General features: G+C 39.8%; 1 protein-coding gene across 1 annotated transcript in view; it reads right to left on the reverse strand.

Moving 5' to 3' along the window:
- Positions 1–18,549, reverse strand: part of ctnnd2a (catenin (cadherin-associated protein), delta 2a) — a 291,359-nt gene that overhangs the window by 2,235 nt on the left and 270,575 nt on the right. Inside the window, exons 22-23 of the mRNA XM_041066353.1 lie at positions 16,098–16,182; positions 5,806–5,932 (exon numbers count right to left, since the gene is read on the reverse strand). Of these exons, the coding sequence (XP_040922287.1) occupies positions 5,806–5,932; positions 16,098–16,182 (212 nt within the window). The remainder of the gene's footprint in view (positions 1–5,805; positions 5,933–16,097; positions 16,183–18,549) is intronic.

Raw genomic sequence — 18,549 nt, forward strand, 5'->3', positions numbered from 1 at the left:
GCGTGTGTCTTGGTCTCTCAAGGTGCACAGTCATTATTCATCATTTAGCTCGTCAGCATAAAGGGTCACCTTCAGCGTGTTAAAGGACTTGTGGGAATTCACACACACATATGCATGCATCAGTTTTTGGACACATTATTTGAATATCAAATTTCACATCTGGTACATGTTTCCTCAGTTCAGACAATGCACTCTACACATTAATAGACAAAACAAAAGATTCAGAAGCAGTCAGCTCAACTCTGCTTGAGGCGCACTACACGGCCGCATACTGGACATTATACCATAATATAAGGAGTCTCATCTTGAAGAGTGTCATGACTGGCCACATCCTGCAACATACAACAAAAACAAACATGGGGACCAGCCAGTGTGTCTTGTCCACCACTTTGGTCCAGACTAAAATATCTTAACAGCTTTTGAATGGATTGGCATGAAATTTATTTCAGATGTTCATTACATCGACATTTTGTGATAATGATCCCCTTGAAGTTATCCTCTAGCACTATCATCAGCTCATAAGAACCAATGACATTCCCATTGGCTAATTAGCAAATGTTAGAACACGCTAAACGCTAAAGTAAATGGTAACCATGGAGAACATTATATACACTTAACATCAGCAAGTTGTCATTTCCCATTGTCACTGAGAGCATGTAGGTATGCTGATGTGAGCATTTAGCTCAAAGCAATGCAGAGTGTCACACAACTTTTAACGTGGCTATAGGCTCTGACCTTGTTTCCACACAAAACATAGAGATCTTGGAATTGTATGTTTAACCTTGGTCTCTTTTTTTCTTGCAGGTTTGGTCAAGGTTGCATTTGGACTACAACTTCTATGTCTGTATGCTAACTAGTTCTCACACACTCATCAGCAACAGGTTGTGTATAATTGCTACAGCAGACAGCAGCAGTTTATTGGTTATTGATATAGTAAATAACATATTTAAGGTTAGCTTCACTCCAATTTTTAATCCTATTTTGCTGTAACAGCTGGACAGTTAATTTTATGCTGCAACTGAGCTGGATGGGTTATTTCTTCTGAAACACTACTGTACTGAAATTTCAAATCTTTAAACCTCCCTATTTCCTCATTTTTCTGTCACTTTCTCACACTTTTAGACCAGATTATTAGATTAGATTAGATTATTTTACACATATGTATACATCACTGTACATGTGCTTGCATGTAACCATACATTAACACACACGCCATGACAGATCCGGCACACATGCCGGATCTGATGTCCTAATACCCCCCCTCCACACACCCACACTCTCAGCATGTCACAGTGCAATCCCCTTATAGCATACTTAAAATGCTTACTCAGTTGCTCTTATGTAGACACATTGAATTGCCAGGATTCTGCCTACCTGTGTATCAGCCCCTTCAGCTTACTTAGCTAAACATTCCTGTAACTATCCATGATATTTAATTTTTATCGTTTGACACCTCTGCAGCTGATTCCATTAAGGTGGATGCTCAAAACTGTCACAGAAACCCCCAGAGACAGAGTCATCACTGCTGGTTATGGTTACTGTGGGGACCTGCCTTGGAACTGCTCGATGTGAAAGCCCCGGAGACTCGTTCTATCAGCGCTAAACACCGCAGGACCCTGTGGAGGCAGTGATTGATGCAAAGGCCTCGCTCTCTCTCTGTCTCTGCATCTTAGCAGCCTGAAACATCCCTTTCTTCTTCTTCTTCTTCTTCTTCTTCTCTATCACCTTCACAGGTTTACCACTAACTCCAATGTCTCCCATAGATTTACTTATTTGTGGCAGCCTGCCAAAATATCAACATTGGCTGTCACATATTGACTTTCCATTTTTTTTGTACAGTTTTAAATGGGTAAAATCTTATTTCACTGTAGAGTTGCATGGAGTGCATTGATTTGCTCAGCCTCTCCTTGCCCCACTCACTTTCTCTCTCTCTCTCACACACACAAACACATTGACAATGGACCCATCTGTGAATGGCCCCTCCTTTCCATACACACACTGAATCAAAACATGATCATGCGTGGGAAGACGGACTGTTGTTGGCTTTTCCCTGTGGAGAAGATGGCTAGCATAGCTGCAGGTCAATATTGACTGCTCGTGCAAGTGGATAACGTTAATGTTAATTCTTTAACTCTGAATGTTTGCTCTTTCAATTCAGATGAATATTGAAAAAATATTTTCAGAAACACAAAAGGGCTCGTCCCGAGGAGGCACAAAGATAGTCTGGAACTGAGGAATTTGCAGAGTACCTAGAAATTGAAGAAAGCTGAACAGTGTAAACCAGTGTGATTAGCTTTCCATTTAACTTCCATTTAACAAATATTTCCAGCCTACCGCCAGTGTTGCTGTGGCAGCTGAAGCTGCAAGAGAGGGTCAGGAAGGGATAGCTGTAGCTAATAAAGAGAGATGTAGGAGAGGAGGAGGAGGACAGCAGCCGACATGCTCGTGTGGGAGAGGTAGCCAGGGCAGAAGTCACAGGTGAGATTGACAGCAGACAGAGATACAGACAGGTGACAAATTAGAGGAAAAAACTGAATAAATGAATGGAGATGTATAACAAATGCAGATGCTTGCACAGAGGTGCACTGCATGGTACAATTAAGCAATTAACATCCAAACATTCTCTGTGGCTTGTATGAAAATGCTGATTCTGATTTGGCATCAAGATGGAAAGAGGGAAAGATATAAGTGACTTTGAAAGAGGGTTCATTGTTAGGGCATGGATGGCAGGAGCTTCAGTCACAAAGACTGCTGAGTTGGCTAGTGTTTCAAGAGGACAAATAAAGTGACATTTGCATTTAGACATCTGTAGTTTGGAAATTGTGATTGACAGTGCACATGTGGTGACCATGATACTCGTGCGTTAGTGCTTTACGTAAGGAAAAACGGAAGAGCAACTCTTCCTCGGGTGACTGAGAATGTCGAGCAGTCCATTGACAATTGCATAGAGAAGGATGTAATAGTAGGGCTGCAGTGCATAAACCCCTTATTACAGAAATGAATGCTCATTTGAGAGTTCAGTGGTGCAAAAACCATAGGCACTGGTCTACAGAGATGTGGAAAAAACTAATACGTTCAGATGAGTTATCCTTCACCATATTCCCTACTAGTGGCCAAGTACATGTGTGTCATACACCAGCAGAATGTTTCAGCCTTGAACGCTTTTGCTGGCATGGTTTGGATCTGCTTGTCCCAAGGGTCAGTGTAAATCAATACAAAGTTGTTCTGAGTGATCACCTTTATCCTATGATGAAACATTTCAATCCTCATGGGAGTGGTCCCTTCCAGGATGACAGCACCACCATTCACAGGGCATGAGGGGGTCACTGAATGGTTTGATGAGTATGAAAATTATGTGAATCATATGCTATGGCCTTTGCAGTCACCAGATCTTAACTCGATTGAACACATACGGGCCAATATATTAGACAGTACTCTCCATAATCATCTTCAAAACAACAAGTGAGGGAATATATTTTGGAAGAATGGTGTTCCATCCCTCCAGTAGAGTTTCTTGTAGGATCTTGTAGGATCAATGCCAAGGCACACTGAAGCTATTCTGGTGGCACATGACGGCCCAACACCTCACCTCACCTTCCTTTAATTTGTTACCTTTCTGTACAACTGTATATGCAGATATATATGTACAGTATTATATACTATCACCATAATATAATGTATAAGGTATTATATATCATATTACCCACCACAAATAGAATCTAATACTGTGGGAAACACTGAAATCCTTCCCTTCTCCTCTCCTAGTGTGCCTGCACACCATCATTACTCCGTTCTGCTTTGATCCATCTCTAAGGGGCCCGGATTGCAGTCTAGAGCGTATGCAGAAAGAAGATACAGATGCATGCGGGTGTGTGTATGAGTGAGGGTGTGTGTGCACATTGAGGCAGGCTGTAAAGAGTGACAGATCAGAGGGAGAGGTGAGAAGAAAGTAGGATTACTGCAAAGAGCAGGAGAAGTATGAAACAGGTGAACGAGGAGGAACAAATGAGCAGAAAGGCAAAGAGTGGGGGCGTGGAGCAGGAGAGAAGATGGGAGTCATTTCCAGCCATTTCCCATTTTACCCCAACCTGCACTGTACTAAAGACATTCACAAATTTCTCTATGCACTATGGTCTCAAAATTCCTTATTTTCAGTGTCACTGGCCAAAGTCAAATCCTCATCCTTCACCTCCTCTTCTCTGCATTAACCATCCCTCAGTCCCTAATTCTTCTTGCCTCTTTGCTTTTTCTCTTTATCTCCCTCTCTGTTTATCTCATCCCTCCCTCTTTCACTGTCTCCTCTCTCTCTCTAACACACACACACAAATAGCCTACACTGTTTTTCTCTACCTCTCTCACTCCCTCTGTCTCTCTCTCTTAGCAGGGTCCTTGAAGACCTCTCTAAGCCGGGAGGAAGGAAAAGTACTTTTCTGCCTCATCAGCTTGCTAAGCCTGGTGTGGAGAAATCGCAGCTAAAGGCTCTTCTACTACTGATGCTAACAGCTAATGCTAATGCGCCCTTTGCAGAGCATGAAGGCCAGTGGGCTCAAGCTAAAGGCTAATGATAATCATACTTCATAGCATGAAAGCCTGTGGGTGGAGACCACTGATGCTAACAGCAATTTAGCCCCAGTGTAAAGACTGATCAACTGGCAAATGTTGATGCTACAGGCTAAAGTCTAAATTATTGCTCATTAGAAGCCATGTGTCTCTTATGCCGTCTAGTTGTCCTCCTGTCCCCATATTCATGCATGCATTCTTGTAGCTGAACTTTTGTACCTTTGGATGGACTGAATTAATTTCCAAACAAGGTCAACTTTTGTCATAAACGTAGGATTTGTAACAAAACCAAATTTAGAATGAAACAAATCCTTTCATGCGAGTGCCTGTTTTTACAAGCAAAAACAATTTCCTCTTTTGGTATTCTATCAACCCATTTTTTAAAGTATTTTATTTACTAAATGAGTCCGTGCTTCTCCTGAACACTTTCTTGCATAGATGCAAGAGAAAAATGCTCCCACTCTCTTAGCTAGACTCTAAATATGAAGCCAGGCCATTAGCTTAGCATAAAGACAGCTGTGGCCATGACTGCAGTGGCTCCTGGACATGACTTGGTCAAGAGATAGTTCTGCTTTACAGATTTGTAAAATTGCAACTTATTGTTTTTACGTTTCAAGTTGTGTACAATTTAAACAAACTAAACATAAGTAATAATTAGTAACAATTAGAGGCAGACATGCCGAGCCTAGCTCTCTGTTTCACTGTGCTTCCAGTTGCCTGGTGACTATAGCGTCATATTTAACATATTAATCTTCTCTAATAAACCTGAGCAAGAAAACAAAAATAAACATATACCTATCATGCCACATACATCAGAAATGATGAGTTAAACAATTAATAATGAAAAACCACACTTTCAAAAATGAGACCCTTAAGCTGGCATGTGATTGGTTGAAATAGCCTTTGACTACTTTCTATTTGAGCAGAAAGACATCTCATCAGCTCTGGTCTCCTTTCGTCCTAACTTTTGGGGCTTGAAGTTTATGATGACAGTCCATGATATGACTGCCTCTTTTCAACCAACTTTTGCACCTGAACTTACCAAGACCTCAGTCATCTCAGAGAGACCCAGATTCTATTTTTACTCTGAATTTAAATAAACCTCTTTGGGAGGGGGTATCTCATTAGATAAAATTTTCCTTAGTTGGAAGTCTTAAACATGCTTAAGACGTCTTAAAAGAAGGAAAACATGCACACACTAACACATATATAATGTACATATTGAAAGTGTCACGTATTCCTCACCAGAGCGGTTATTCGGTGATGTCCGCACTGGGGACACTGAGGGAGTTCGAGATGAGGAGTAGGGCCTCTGTCTGTCTCGCTCTATCGTTGAGGCAGAGCCCACGAAGTGATACTGCGAGTAACCATCCTGCAAAACAAACGTGCACAAACAAAATAAAGAAATTAGCTACGATTTGCGATAATGTAACTGCACAAACACAACAGTTAATATTCATTCATTATACATACATACAGTACATCAGTCATAGTCATATGATCTCTTCCCATTAGGTCATGTAACCACTTAGAAATATCTGTTAATTGTTAATTATTTTATTTCCATCACTCTTTGACTTTGAAATACTCTGAGCAAATCTGTAACTGTCAGTGGAACAAAAGAAATAAAAACTATTTCAAACAACTTCAAGGATGAAATACAAGTACAACAGTGCCAGTTTAGTATACATGGAGAACTGGCTTTTCAGCAGTGTTCACTACACTGATTCAATATTGATGAAACAGAGAACTATATTTGCGGTGGTTTGGAGATAAAGCCCTCCATGAGCCCATGCTGCTGCAATTACTTCTGAACTGTTTAAGGTCACAGTTTTAGGCAGTTTAGGATTTTTCTAATACACAACTTGAAGGCACATACACAGACAATTTTGTACATGCGAAATGATGAGGGGCTACAAAACTTCTACACAAAACACTGAATGTGTGATGGTTGATAAACGATCATGCATGAATCAAAATACAAAATATTCCTGCAATGTATATAATAAATGTTTACTTGACCTAAAGAGAGGTTGGAAAAGTTGATTAAATATAAGTAATGGGACTACAGTTGTGTTTAAACTTCTGTGCTCTTTGACATGACACTGAAAAAAATGAAACTTTTCTTCGAGAAACTATATTTCAATATTGGTTTTCTTCAGTTTACAAACATGTCAAAAGTTTATTCTGGACACTCAAGGACGCTGACAAATACACAACACCCACACATGCACGTACAACCATCCACACACAATAAGCCATTAAAGCACTTGCATCAAGCCTGAGCTTAGTGAATATCCCACTGTCCTTGTAGAAAAAATTAATACAACTAACAAATCCACAAGCATAATTACTGCCAAGCCACTGACTTTGTATCTATATTAGTTTAGAAGTGATTGGAGCAAAGCCCTTTTCATAAAAATGGATTATGAGAGTCAACAACAATCACAGAGCTGGAACCAAATTCAATTTAGCATTAAGATAATTGGGTACCTCTGAAAGGAAAGCACATGCAGATGATAACAGATAAGGGAGACATGTTCTATCATAGCTTTACTGTCTGTGGGGCCACGGTTCAGCAGTGAGGAAACTGGTTGGACTGTGGTGACTGTGAGTACATGGGAGCGGTGAATCACTCGAGGACAGTTAGGCTGGAGAGGAGGAGGTGAGGAGACACAGGGGAGGAGAATGAGACAACTGAGTGATGGAGGAGATGAGGCAGAAAGAGAGGGAGGAGGGACAGACAAGGTAGAAGCTGAGAAAGACAAAAGATGACAGGAAGTAATGAAAGCAAGAAGGAGGAGGGAGATACGGAGAGAGCAGTGACAGGAGAATAAAGATAGCAATAGGAGGAGAGCGGTAACGAGAGGGAGAGGTACAGATGGAAGTAGGCGGGAGCGAGCAGAGTCCCATGTCCTACCCTGACTCCTATTTCCGGGCACAACGCTGAGGACTAATAGAAAGCTGGATCCTCTGACATACAGTAGTTCAAAAGTAGCTCACTTCCAGTCTCCACCATCCGCCCCTCTCTCTCTTTTCCACTTCATCTATTTATCCACCACTCCTTCAGTGCTCACATTCACCTTGTTTCACATTCTCTTTCTTGTTTCCCCTCCCCTACACATCTCATTGCAAACCATGCAACCTCTGTCCTGCCTTCTATCGCCAGCAGTCAACAGTGAGATAAACTCCTCCACAAATGACCACGTGGACAAGAGGTTTCAAGTTGAAGCTCTTTACTGAAGCAAGTTGAGTTAAACTTTAGAAATAAACATATATTGACTTTAGAAGCTAACAAATAAACTGAGGCAGCGGTGGCTCAGGAGGTAGAGCGGTATGTGTCCATGGGTGAGGTACTGAACCCCAAATTGCTTCTGATATATCATCAGTGTGTCTGTGTGCAAAGTGCTTTGAGTGGTTGGTAAGAGTAGGAAGGCGCTGCAATTCATATACAAATCCATTTTAAAGAGTCTCACCATTCAGACATAGAAACACACTATCCAAAACACTAGTGAACTCTTCCATTACAAACCCTTATGCTAAAAAAACATACTCTTTATTAAGAGAAATATTCTGTGCAAATTAGTGCACATACAGACAATGCCTTCAAAGACCAGCTTAAAGATGACAAAATTACAGAAACCAGATAATCAGTTTGGAAATTAGAAAATATTTAACTGCTAAAAGAAATACTTTAGTAACAGAACAACCTCCTTATGGAAAAGCTGGACTCTGTCAAACTGCCATGCTGCTCAAATGAACATAGTCATTGGAGTGATTTGTGCAGCCTGCTGTCTGATCTACATGTGGTCCCTAAGGACAGTATTGAGGACACAGCATAGCAAATGCAACTGATTTAAATGTATAAAAATATAAATAGCAGTCATAGCTATATAAATAGCAGTCATAGCCATAAATTTCACACTTATTATCTCTCTACATAAAGTAATGAACTCAACACACAATTTCCTCCTTTTTTTATTCTTAAGTAGCTTTAAGGTTATAAAAATCATTATATTCCACACTGTCTGACAGTATCATGTGCTGTATATTCTGTATCAGTTTATGATTCCCCATAATTCAGCCTGACAAACTTGCTGTCGTTGGGAAATCCACTAGAATTTCGAATAAAGTTTGTTATGTGGGTTTGAGCAGAGATCAGCTGCACAGCATTAGTTTGCATTACAATGTCTTATATTCATTCATTCATTCATTTTCTACCGCTTAATCCGTCGGTCGCAGGGGAACTGGAGCCTATCCCAGCTGACTGGACGAGAGGCGGGGTACACCCTGGACTGGTCGCCAGTCAATCGCAGAAAGACGGACAACCACACACGCACACACTCACACCTACGGGCAATTTAGAGTAGCCAATTAACCTAACCCATGCATGTTTTTGGGATTGTGGGAGGAAGCCGGAGTACCCGGAGAGAACCCACGCAGGTAGAGGGAGAACATGCAAACTCCACACAGAAGAGCCCAGACCGGGATTTGAACCTGGAACCCTCTTGCTGTGAGGCGACATTGCTAACCGCCCTACAATGTCTTATATGTAAATAATAAATAAAAATGTCATATGGGGACCACATCAGACAGCCATTTGATGTCTTTCAACCATTTTGCACCAAATCCAAGGTGCTGTTCTGTTTGTTCAGAGTCATTGTGTACTCTGAAACCTTACTTTGTTAGTGATATAATACTGTATACCTCTAACATCTATAGACAACAGTCATATCAGCGCCACCTAGAATACCTGGTCTTTCTGATCGCCTACTCTCACCTAGTTTTTCCCTCTCTTTCCACCCACCTCCTCTCTCTCGCTCACACTCAGTCTCTAACTCGCTTTTCATCCCCTACTGTAAAAATGAGGGAAAAAAAGAGGGAACGGGTTGCTAGGCAACTATTCTACCTGTTGCTCTCACCATCCTGAATAGTTAGTTGAAGGTCTTGGGACTGCAAGGTAAAAAGCATTTACTGCCCCAAATAATGTCTATGTCTGTGTGTTGTGTGAGTGGCACTCATGCCAGACGGCAATTATGGCACAAACTTTAAAAGGTTACACATGATGAGTTGTGAGGTCCCCTCTGGGCCACAGTGACAACTGAACATTGTCACAGTGACAACTGAACATTGTCATTCAGCCTTTATTCTGCTGTTGTTTTTATTTCAATAGCCCAGAATACTGGAAGAGTGCGCTGCAGCTTTACCTGTTTGTTGCACTTAAATACTGCTATTAGTCTTTGCACTAAGACGGGCTCAATGCACCGCCATCTCCTCTCTCTCTCTCTCTCTCTCTCTCTTTCCTCCTGTCTAATACAGGTGAACATCAGAGAGAACAGAGGCAGCTTCAGAGGCCTGATGTTGGTTTGATGTCTACTGAAGTTTTTAAAACTCTCATCTACATCTCGCTGTCTTTTTCTGATTACACCGTATGTGGATCCAGATTCATTTTATATATATATTTATATATAATTTAAAAAAAAAAACAAGCATTTGTAAATAATTGAAAGTATAATTCTGTGATTCATGGCAATCAGATTGTCATACTTTAGATTTACCAGTTTTGTCAGTATCAAATTTATGTCATTTGTGGTATAAACTTTATTTGCAGGAACATCCTAAGCACATGTGTGCAATGATCCCATGAAGGACTACGCTGTGCAGCAAATGAACTCACACATACACATCACATCACAAATTTCTCGCTCACTCATGTCACACAAACACGCCCACATACTGAATTACACATCCCTGAGACATATTGTAAATCTGTCACACGTGTGACAAACACAGCATCTCTCTGACCCTGAACCCCATCTGTCATACATGTGTGCATGTGTGTATCTGTTTTTATGATTTGTGGTGTTTGTGATGTATGTGTGCGATATGACTGTGATATCTGTGCATGTGTGTGTGTAAGAGAGAGAGAGTGTGTCTGATTAAGTGCCCAAGCAGGATAATTTATCAAGAAATGAGGCATGCCAGGCCAACAGAAATTACACACTGAACAGGGGTATGACAAAGTGTAACGCTGTTAATATACAGAATAAAATTTACTGTTTAGCTCTTGGGTGAATGTGGGAGAGAGAGAGAGAGAGAGAGAGAGAGAGAGAGAGAGAGAGAGAGAGAGAGCACGCATACAGAGAATCTTTTTGGTCCTGTTAAGAATAGTGTTATTGACAATGTTTATTCACATGTTTAAAGTCTTTGTTTTTCCATACAAATTCCCTGTTGAACAGTACTGAACATTTGTTGTTTATTTAAGATATGACCTGTGACTTTCCTCCCTGGAACTGTAGCACAAACACATACAACACAACTGATTGAGGACACATCCTGCCAAATAATCCAAATAAAACTAAGGTAAAAGTAGAGTTTTACTGCACGCTGGAGATTTTTAGTTGTGATTTATCATGAAGTCAGTGCTAGTGTTTGGGCAAACAGATTTTTGGCTTTGGTTTATTAATGACTGCTGCAACATTGATCTTTCAAATCATCTCAGATGCTATTTTCATGCAGAGTCACTGCTTATTTATGGGCCGTTGACTTTACGTTTTAGTGGGTTCAAAAACTGCTGGGCAGCACAGTCGTTCTGTTGCAATTCTCTTTTCTTTCTCCCTCTCTCTTCTCAGCCTAGACTGCTCCCATGGCACTGCTGTAGGAAGTGATTAACTCTTCTTACTGCAGTTTGACAAAACCACACATTTTCAAAGATACACACACACACTCACACAGAAACAAACATTTACGTGTGCTCATGCCCATAACTTCTACGCAGTTGGAAACTGTGTTTCAAAAGGCTCTCATTACTTCAAGACTTCAAAGCAAACAACTCTTTGCCAACACAGCTCAAACTGACTCATTATTGACCCTACACTCTTCTCTACTTTCCAAAACTACGCAAACACACATAACTCAAGCATACTGTTTTTTTTTTTTGTTGTTGCAAGAATTCACCTCACTCCCTTTCCACACTTCACTCTTTCTTTCTCCTCTTTTGCCGCCCCCCCCCTTTCACTCTCAAATGTTTCTCAGAGACACCAGGATCCACTCTGGTCTAAATTGTATGCTAATCCATGTTTGGATTGGAGGCTAACAGGATGTTTTGCTGCACCTAACACCCGTGACCTAATACGTCATGCAGGGATACTAAGAGTAAAGTCACTTATTTCAAGCTCTGGACTTGTGTGATAAAGTCAAAGTGTGGATCCTCTAAAGCAATAATTTTCAGTTATGAAATTAGGTTGCTTTGTCCCTAACAGGCTGCAACTTAGGAAGTAAACAGTAAGGTATAATGTCTATCAGCCTTTAAAAGTAATTTTCAGAGTGACGATATATAGCTATAAAAAAGCATCAGCTTAACTAACTGAACTGCATTAAAAACAACGCATTTAATGAAATTGGGCCTGGATAACAGCAACATTTTAATGTGGATTGTTCAAAGATTGATTGTTCCGGTGTCTTTGATTAATAAATAAATAAATCTGACATTTTCGTGCTTAGATTAATAAATCATTGTGTGGTCAAAAAGGGTCATTTGAGGCCAAAAAAAAAAAAAAGGGCAAGCTTATTGTGCCCCCGCTGCTGTAAAGCCAATGTCCTTCATGTTTGATCATTGGAGTGTTATGCCATCCAGTCGAGTGTAACGCTATCCAGTGGCAATGATTAGAGAAGTGTGAAGCAGATGAGGCTTCAAGGGAGATGAGAGGATGACGAATGAAGAGAGTGGCACAGTTGTCAGCGTGAGGCAAGGACACACTGATGCCACGGGGCGGCCTGTCCTGAACTGACTGCGGCGACGGTGAGAAGTCTTGAACTCGGACAGAGAGCCCACAACAAAATCCTCATGCAAGGAAGCCACACAGGTTGGACGCTGAGCTGAAGACTTTTTGTTTGCCTCTCAAAACAGGTGGAAAAAATATAATTTGGGTGAATTTTGTGATTTTTTTTTCTAGTTTCTAATATATTAACGCCATAAAAGATATTTCTTTGTTTATTTTTTATTACTTCAAGAGCTCAACTCGTCTCAAGATTTTTTTGAGGTTGGACAACATCTTTGAAAACTGAAGTGCAGGTACTTGAAATTCAAGTATGACATCTCCCAAAAAATAAATAACACAAGATGAAACGACGTGTTGATATGAATTGTGTTGCAGAAATTTCTTTTAAAATTTCATATTGAAGGCTCAAAATGTGACAGTACTGAATAATATAAATATTTTACCCCAAAACTGAATAAATAAGAGGGACACCAACAAGAAATCAGTCAACTAAAACTGATCATTGTAAGCATCACAAAGGTATCATTTGTCACAGGACTGTTGCATTGTATAGCATTAGATTGTACATGTGTTTATACAATTGGTTCCACAAATACGCAACTCAAATAAATCATCAGCGTCATTCTCCTTTTTTTCTCTCCACACAGAGATGAAAAAGACACATTCAAAGCCAAGGACACCTTCCTGGAATGCATTACTTAATATTTCTAAATATCTCACTGAAACTAATTGATTACGCCTCCAAAGTTTTATTGCCCTGAATGGCAGATAACCTTGGTGGCAGATATTCACTCAACCAACACTCATTACTGACAAGTGAAAGGAACAGAACATCTGTCATTACTTTTAATCAAGTTGCAAGTGTGCACAGGTATTTGTAATTTGAAAAGAAACAAAAGAGCCAGAGATGGAGCAGCTTTCAACAGTGTTTGTTTGTTTGTTTGTTTGTTTGTGTGTGTGTGTGTGTGGTGAGAGAGAAAGAAAGTGATAAAAGTGTGTGTCTGAGTAAGAGAAACACAAAAAGCAATCATCCTTTTCTCTAGACCTGCAAATGGTTTTATCAATTTTTGCTGGTTTGTGCATGTTTATCATCATGTGCAGGTGAGCCAGTGTATTAATAAGTTACAATTTCCTGGTAAAACGATTCAGTCTTTATGATGGGCTACTTATTGTTCCCCTCGTCTCAATTTTTCTTTTGTTTGGAGGTAGTTGTGCATGACCTTAAGACAATAATACACAAATTCTTATCTTACATAAATTATGAGGACACTGGTTGGCATAATGTATTTCCTAGTCCCTTACCCTAACCTTAATCATCACACGTACCCTAACTCAAACATAAACCTAATTCTAACCTCAACCCAAAAATTAAGTCTTGACCCTCAAACAACCCTTTGACGATGAGGACCACCACACAGACAAATGTGGCAAGTCTCCAAACCAGTGTCTGCTAAATAAATATAACCCTAAGGTTGTTTAGAATCTACCTTGGTCATTTTATGACAAAATTAACTTGTCTTAACTCTCTGTCAGTTACTTCATCTTTCCTTTAAGACTTGTAGGCTACACAGTGGTACACAGTGTCAAAAAGTAAATTTTTAGCATCAACCAGTGATGCTAAAAGCTTGATTTCAAAGTAATAATAAAGGCATCTTATAAAATTCAAATCAAGTTGAATTTCAGTAAAAAAAAAAGATGTGTTACCCAGGCGCACTAGTACAGGAGTCCTGCTCAGCTCTCACATTAAAGTGGATAAGATTAGCCTGCCTGACTGAAAACCTGAACGGCATTCTAATCATGAAAAATAAGCTGAAGTGAAGGATATTCATCCACCTCCACATCCTTCCCCTTTACCTTTTCATTAGCATTCTTACTGGCTGGTCCTAAAACTATTTCATGAAACCACTCATATTTTTGTAATGGTTGTAATGTTTGCTGGACGTCATTTAAGCCACTGGTAGAGAAATGTTAATTTCAGAGTTTAGACCAACCCACAGGAGCCTTCGTCTATGGACTGGATCTAGTCATACACATTGATTCAAAAGTTCTACATTCGGAAAAACAATAATGTTTCAAAAATGCTTTTACTCTATCCATTTCTTATCTGTTGCAACCATTCTACTCACAACCTCCTGGGGTTTGAGGTGGGGATGAATGAAGAAATGGTTCAAAATTTTCAAAAGACATTGCTCTCAACTCTTTCATACAAGTCAAAGAGGATCATCAGCTGTTGCTGCAGCCCCGTAGTTGAGACCCTCTGGCCTATCAGAGAGTCTTGGCTCAATTAGGCTGGATGCTGCGACAAGTCTGTTGCTGTGGCTATCGATACTTTCAGGTGTCTATCCCTCACTGAGAGGCTTTATGTTGATTCAGTGGAATATATTTCTTACTTTCTTTGGTTTAACCTCTTACTTTTCTTATTTTGATGATGTTCTTTTCTTGCTTGCGGTTCTTTGTCTTTTTGCAGTTGACATTTCCACCACTTCTGGTTCTCTGAGTTATATTCTGGTTTCCCTGTGATAAAGTGTGCTTGATGGGGTTCTGTCTCCTGATCTTTGGTCTTGTCTCTCAGGTTCTTATGGTCTTACTTCTCCATCATGACAGGGCTACGGGATGGCCCCTCTCCATTTTAGAGGCCCACAAGGCCACCTAAATCTGGTCTGAAGAGGCCTGTAAGCCCTCTTGAATTTGGCATTGTCTGTTTTTCTGGTCTTCTTGACAGCTGATGGTTCCATTGTCATTTGTCTCCCTACAGTATATTTTGCAAACAACACCAATCAACACCAGTAACTACAAAAATTTCTAACGGATAGTGATAGCTTGTGGCACCCATTGGCAATGTTTGGTTGTCAAATGCAGGCTGGAATTGACTAGTTCAGCACCTCAGCAACCATTTGGGATGTCAAATATTCACATTGAGTCTGAGGTGCAACAGCAAATCCTGACAAAGTTTGCTCCCAACCAGAAGACAAGGCATAATTCGTCCAGTAAGGTTTCAGTGGGGCATCCAAAAAGCGATTGAAACCAAATCTTACCATTTAGATGTGAGTAAACAATAACTTAAACTGGATCAATCATGTTTTTTAATTGCTTCATCAGTTTCAGCAGAATCATCCTGAACAAAGAGAAAAGCCCTCATCCTAACATGGTTTACACTCAAACAGTTCATGACCAGTTTTCCTTATATGCTTATGACTTTTTTAATTATGAATTTGTTGTTTCATCAACCTAAAACAAGCGCTACTGCCTGCAAATTTGACATCTATCCCTTTTCTCATCAAAGCTTATTACTGAACATTCCTCCCTTCTTCATCAGTGAACCTGGACATAATAACACTTTTACAATTTATTCACACTACACATTAATTACTCTATATCAGGGACCCTGATCGGAGAAGATTTGCAAAGCACTCTAATGAATTAATGGATGGGTGCCAATTTTAAGACAGTACTATGCTTCTAACAAGATGTCTGATAATATGAGGACTGGATTATTTGGACTGCTTGAGAATAAAGTTTTGAGTTTACAATGTTTGATACTAGTCTACTGTATACTAGACCAGCCATGACACTGATGAGTACAAAATGAATGTTTACTTTGTAGTTACTGTATGTGTTTGAGAATTGGTGGTAAGGTGAAAAATCCTTGACAAAGTGTGTTTGGAATGCCAGAAAATAATTTGATATACACTAAATATTTCTATATACAGCAGAGAGTGACAGGAAGCGACAGAAATGGTTTGTACTCCATCCTACCTTCTTGTAGAGGGAGCGCAGGTCTCTATACTGCCACATGCTGCTGAGAACCTGAGAGGCTGCCTTTACCACCTTTGCTGAGTGTCTAGAGAGAGATAGAGAAAGAGAAAAAGTTATTTCCCCTGGACTCCATTCCTTTGGATAATGTTGTTATGTTATTCTGTCCTCTTTACCAGCTGCACAAGATGTGTGCAGGGCCAGTGGTACTTGTGATGGCTTTAAGAGTAAGAGGGCCATTGCTCTTTTCAGCAGAGAATGATTTTCCTTGCACAAAAACTGAGAGTTTCTAGATGAGTCTAAAATGACCCTCTCTGCCATTCTAATGGTCCCATCCGTCCCACTTAGCTGAAAAATGACTCTAGTAGGAGTAATTTCATAAGCCCTGCCCTTCCAAAAGCCACAGAGGGAAGCAAAAGGGATGCTCGTTTGGCATTTGTCCACCAAAATTAACAAAAAAACAAGCTTCAGTCTGGGTTTTATTCTTTATTAGGAAAAAGAAAAAAGAGTTTCTGGAAGATTGCAATATGGGGCAATGTTATCAACAGGCAGCCGCTGCACTAGTTCACAAAAAACACAATGCACTGGAATGTATCATAATAACACATTCATAAATGGATCCCCAGGAAATAACATGCAAATCACCACTGTACACCACCTGAAAACAATATTTACAGAGTGAGTCAAGTTGATAATCTTGCAGTGCAAACAGATCTTAATGGACACTGGTGGCTTCGGTACCTTGAACACCATCAACAAAGGACTTTGATCCTTGTGAGATTATGATTATTCATAACATCATTCATAACATTTGACTGCAGAAATAAATTAAAGCCAGCAGGGTGCAACTTTGTAGCTTTGGAAAATGAGGCAAACATTTCTAAGACTGCCAAACCTTGTTGCTTTTCTGATGGAGATCTGTTTTGGCATTTATTGTTTCAAAAAGCACAGGTCAGAAACCAATATTTATATTATTCTTTTTTCATTTCATTGTATTTTTCAGGTCCTACTGTTTGCAAAAATGTTGGCAAACAATGGTTGTCTCAGGCCTAGCTGTAATGGGCCTTTTCCCAAATTGAAAGTGTGTAATTGCAAGAACGGAACAAGGGACTCCTGATAAGGAGCATTTATACTCAGTGTACCTATCCTGAGAAAATGAAAATGTGTGGGCTATTAGCAGCTAGCTGCAATCATTGTCAAATTTACACTTATGGAGGTTTCTTCCAGCACCTAATCTCCCTCTCTCTGTAATGGTGCCCTTGAGCACAGTTCCCTGAATAGACTGCGTCTCTCTCCATAACAATAAATCAACATTTGACCTCCATCTGATAACACTCTGGTGTCATGGCAACCCCTGACCTAATGGTTGCCATAGCAGCTAGGCAGAACACCCTGTGCAGTCTCCCATGGCGACAGGAGTTAGATTCCTGCTGCATCTTCCTTTTTGTTCTCCACCTGTCTTTTGTGGATGAATGATTACAAGGAAACAGTTATGAATGATGGATGTGTGGGTATTAAACAATAAAAACAATTAAATCAATTAAATCAAACAATAAAATAATGAAGCGCTGGTTTGCCTTTCTCCTCACTTTTACATTGTACTTTAGGATTATACTATACTCAGAGCTGGTTCTTCTAGATAGATAGATAGAGATACTTTATTAATCCCCGTGGGGAAAGTATTACCATTTCTAATTATCATTAACTGTTTTATCATGAGATTATTTTGGCACCAGAACACCATTTGCTCTCTGAGGCATATGTGAATAACTCAAACAAACATGTGTATATAAAATGTAGCCTTAAGTCCACTTTTTCCTCTTTGTTTTTACTGTTTCAGAAACCAATGCTTATGTTGTGAAAGTTACAGTAAGTGTTCTTCATTGTCCCTGAGCAGAAAATTAAAATGCTTAAATCTGGGAGAATGTTAACCATCCATCATCGTTATGATCTCATAACCACTTCAGCAACAGTTCAGGTAAATCTGTTCTGTGGTTATAAATACATGCACATATGGCACACGTCTACATAAACTGTTCTAATATATCATTATTGTCTGATGTTTAGCTGCATCCTTTGAGAATTTCTGCTGCACCCAGTTTCGGACTTGTGCAATTGTACTACAAGTGAATGTTAAATAGTAGGATAAAGTCTATGGTGTCTGTAGCTCAGTGCCATGACACTATTTTCACTGAGGCAGTAAAGAATATGGGGGATCAAAATCATTTGGATAAAGGAATCTTGCAAAACATGTAGCACTAATGGTGGAGTAGTTTAAGATATTTGTTCCTCTGACACAAAATGTGACTTGAAAAATTCAGAACCAGAATCTGACTTTATGTTTTTATGTTCTATCTCTTGTGCTTTAGGGAACAAAGATGGTTTTGTCAATTTCCAGGCCCCTAGCCAGTGTGTTATCTGCCAAAAAAAAATCCACCAGCAAAGGTTAAAGCAC

Source organism: Toxotes jaculatrix, chromosome 20 (assembly GCF_017976425.1).
Source record: "Toxotes jaculatrix isolate fToxJac2 chromosome 20, fToxJac2.pri, whole genome shotgun sequence".
In the NCBI taxonomy this organism is placed as follows: Eukaryota; Metazoa; Chordata; class Actinopteri; family Toxotidae; genus Toxotes; species Toxotes jaculatrix.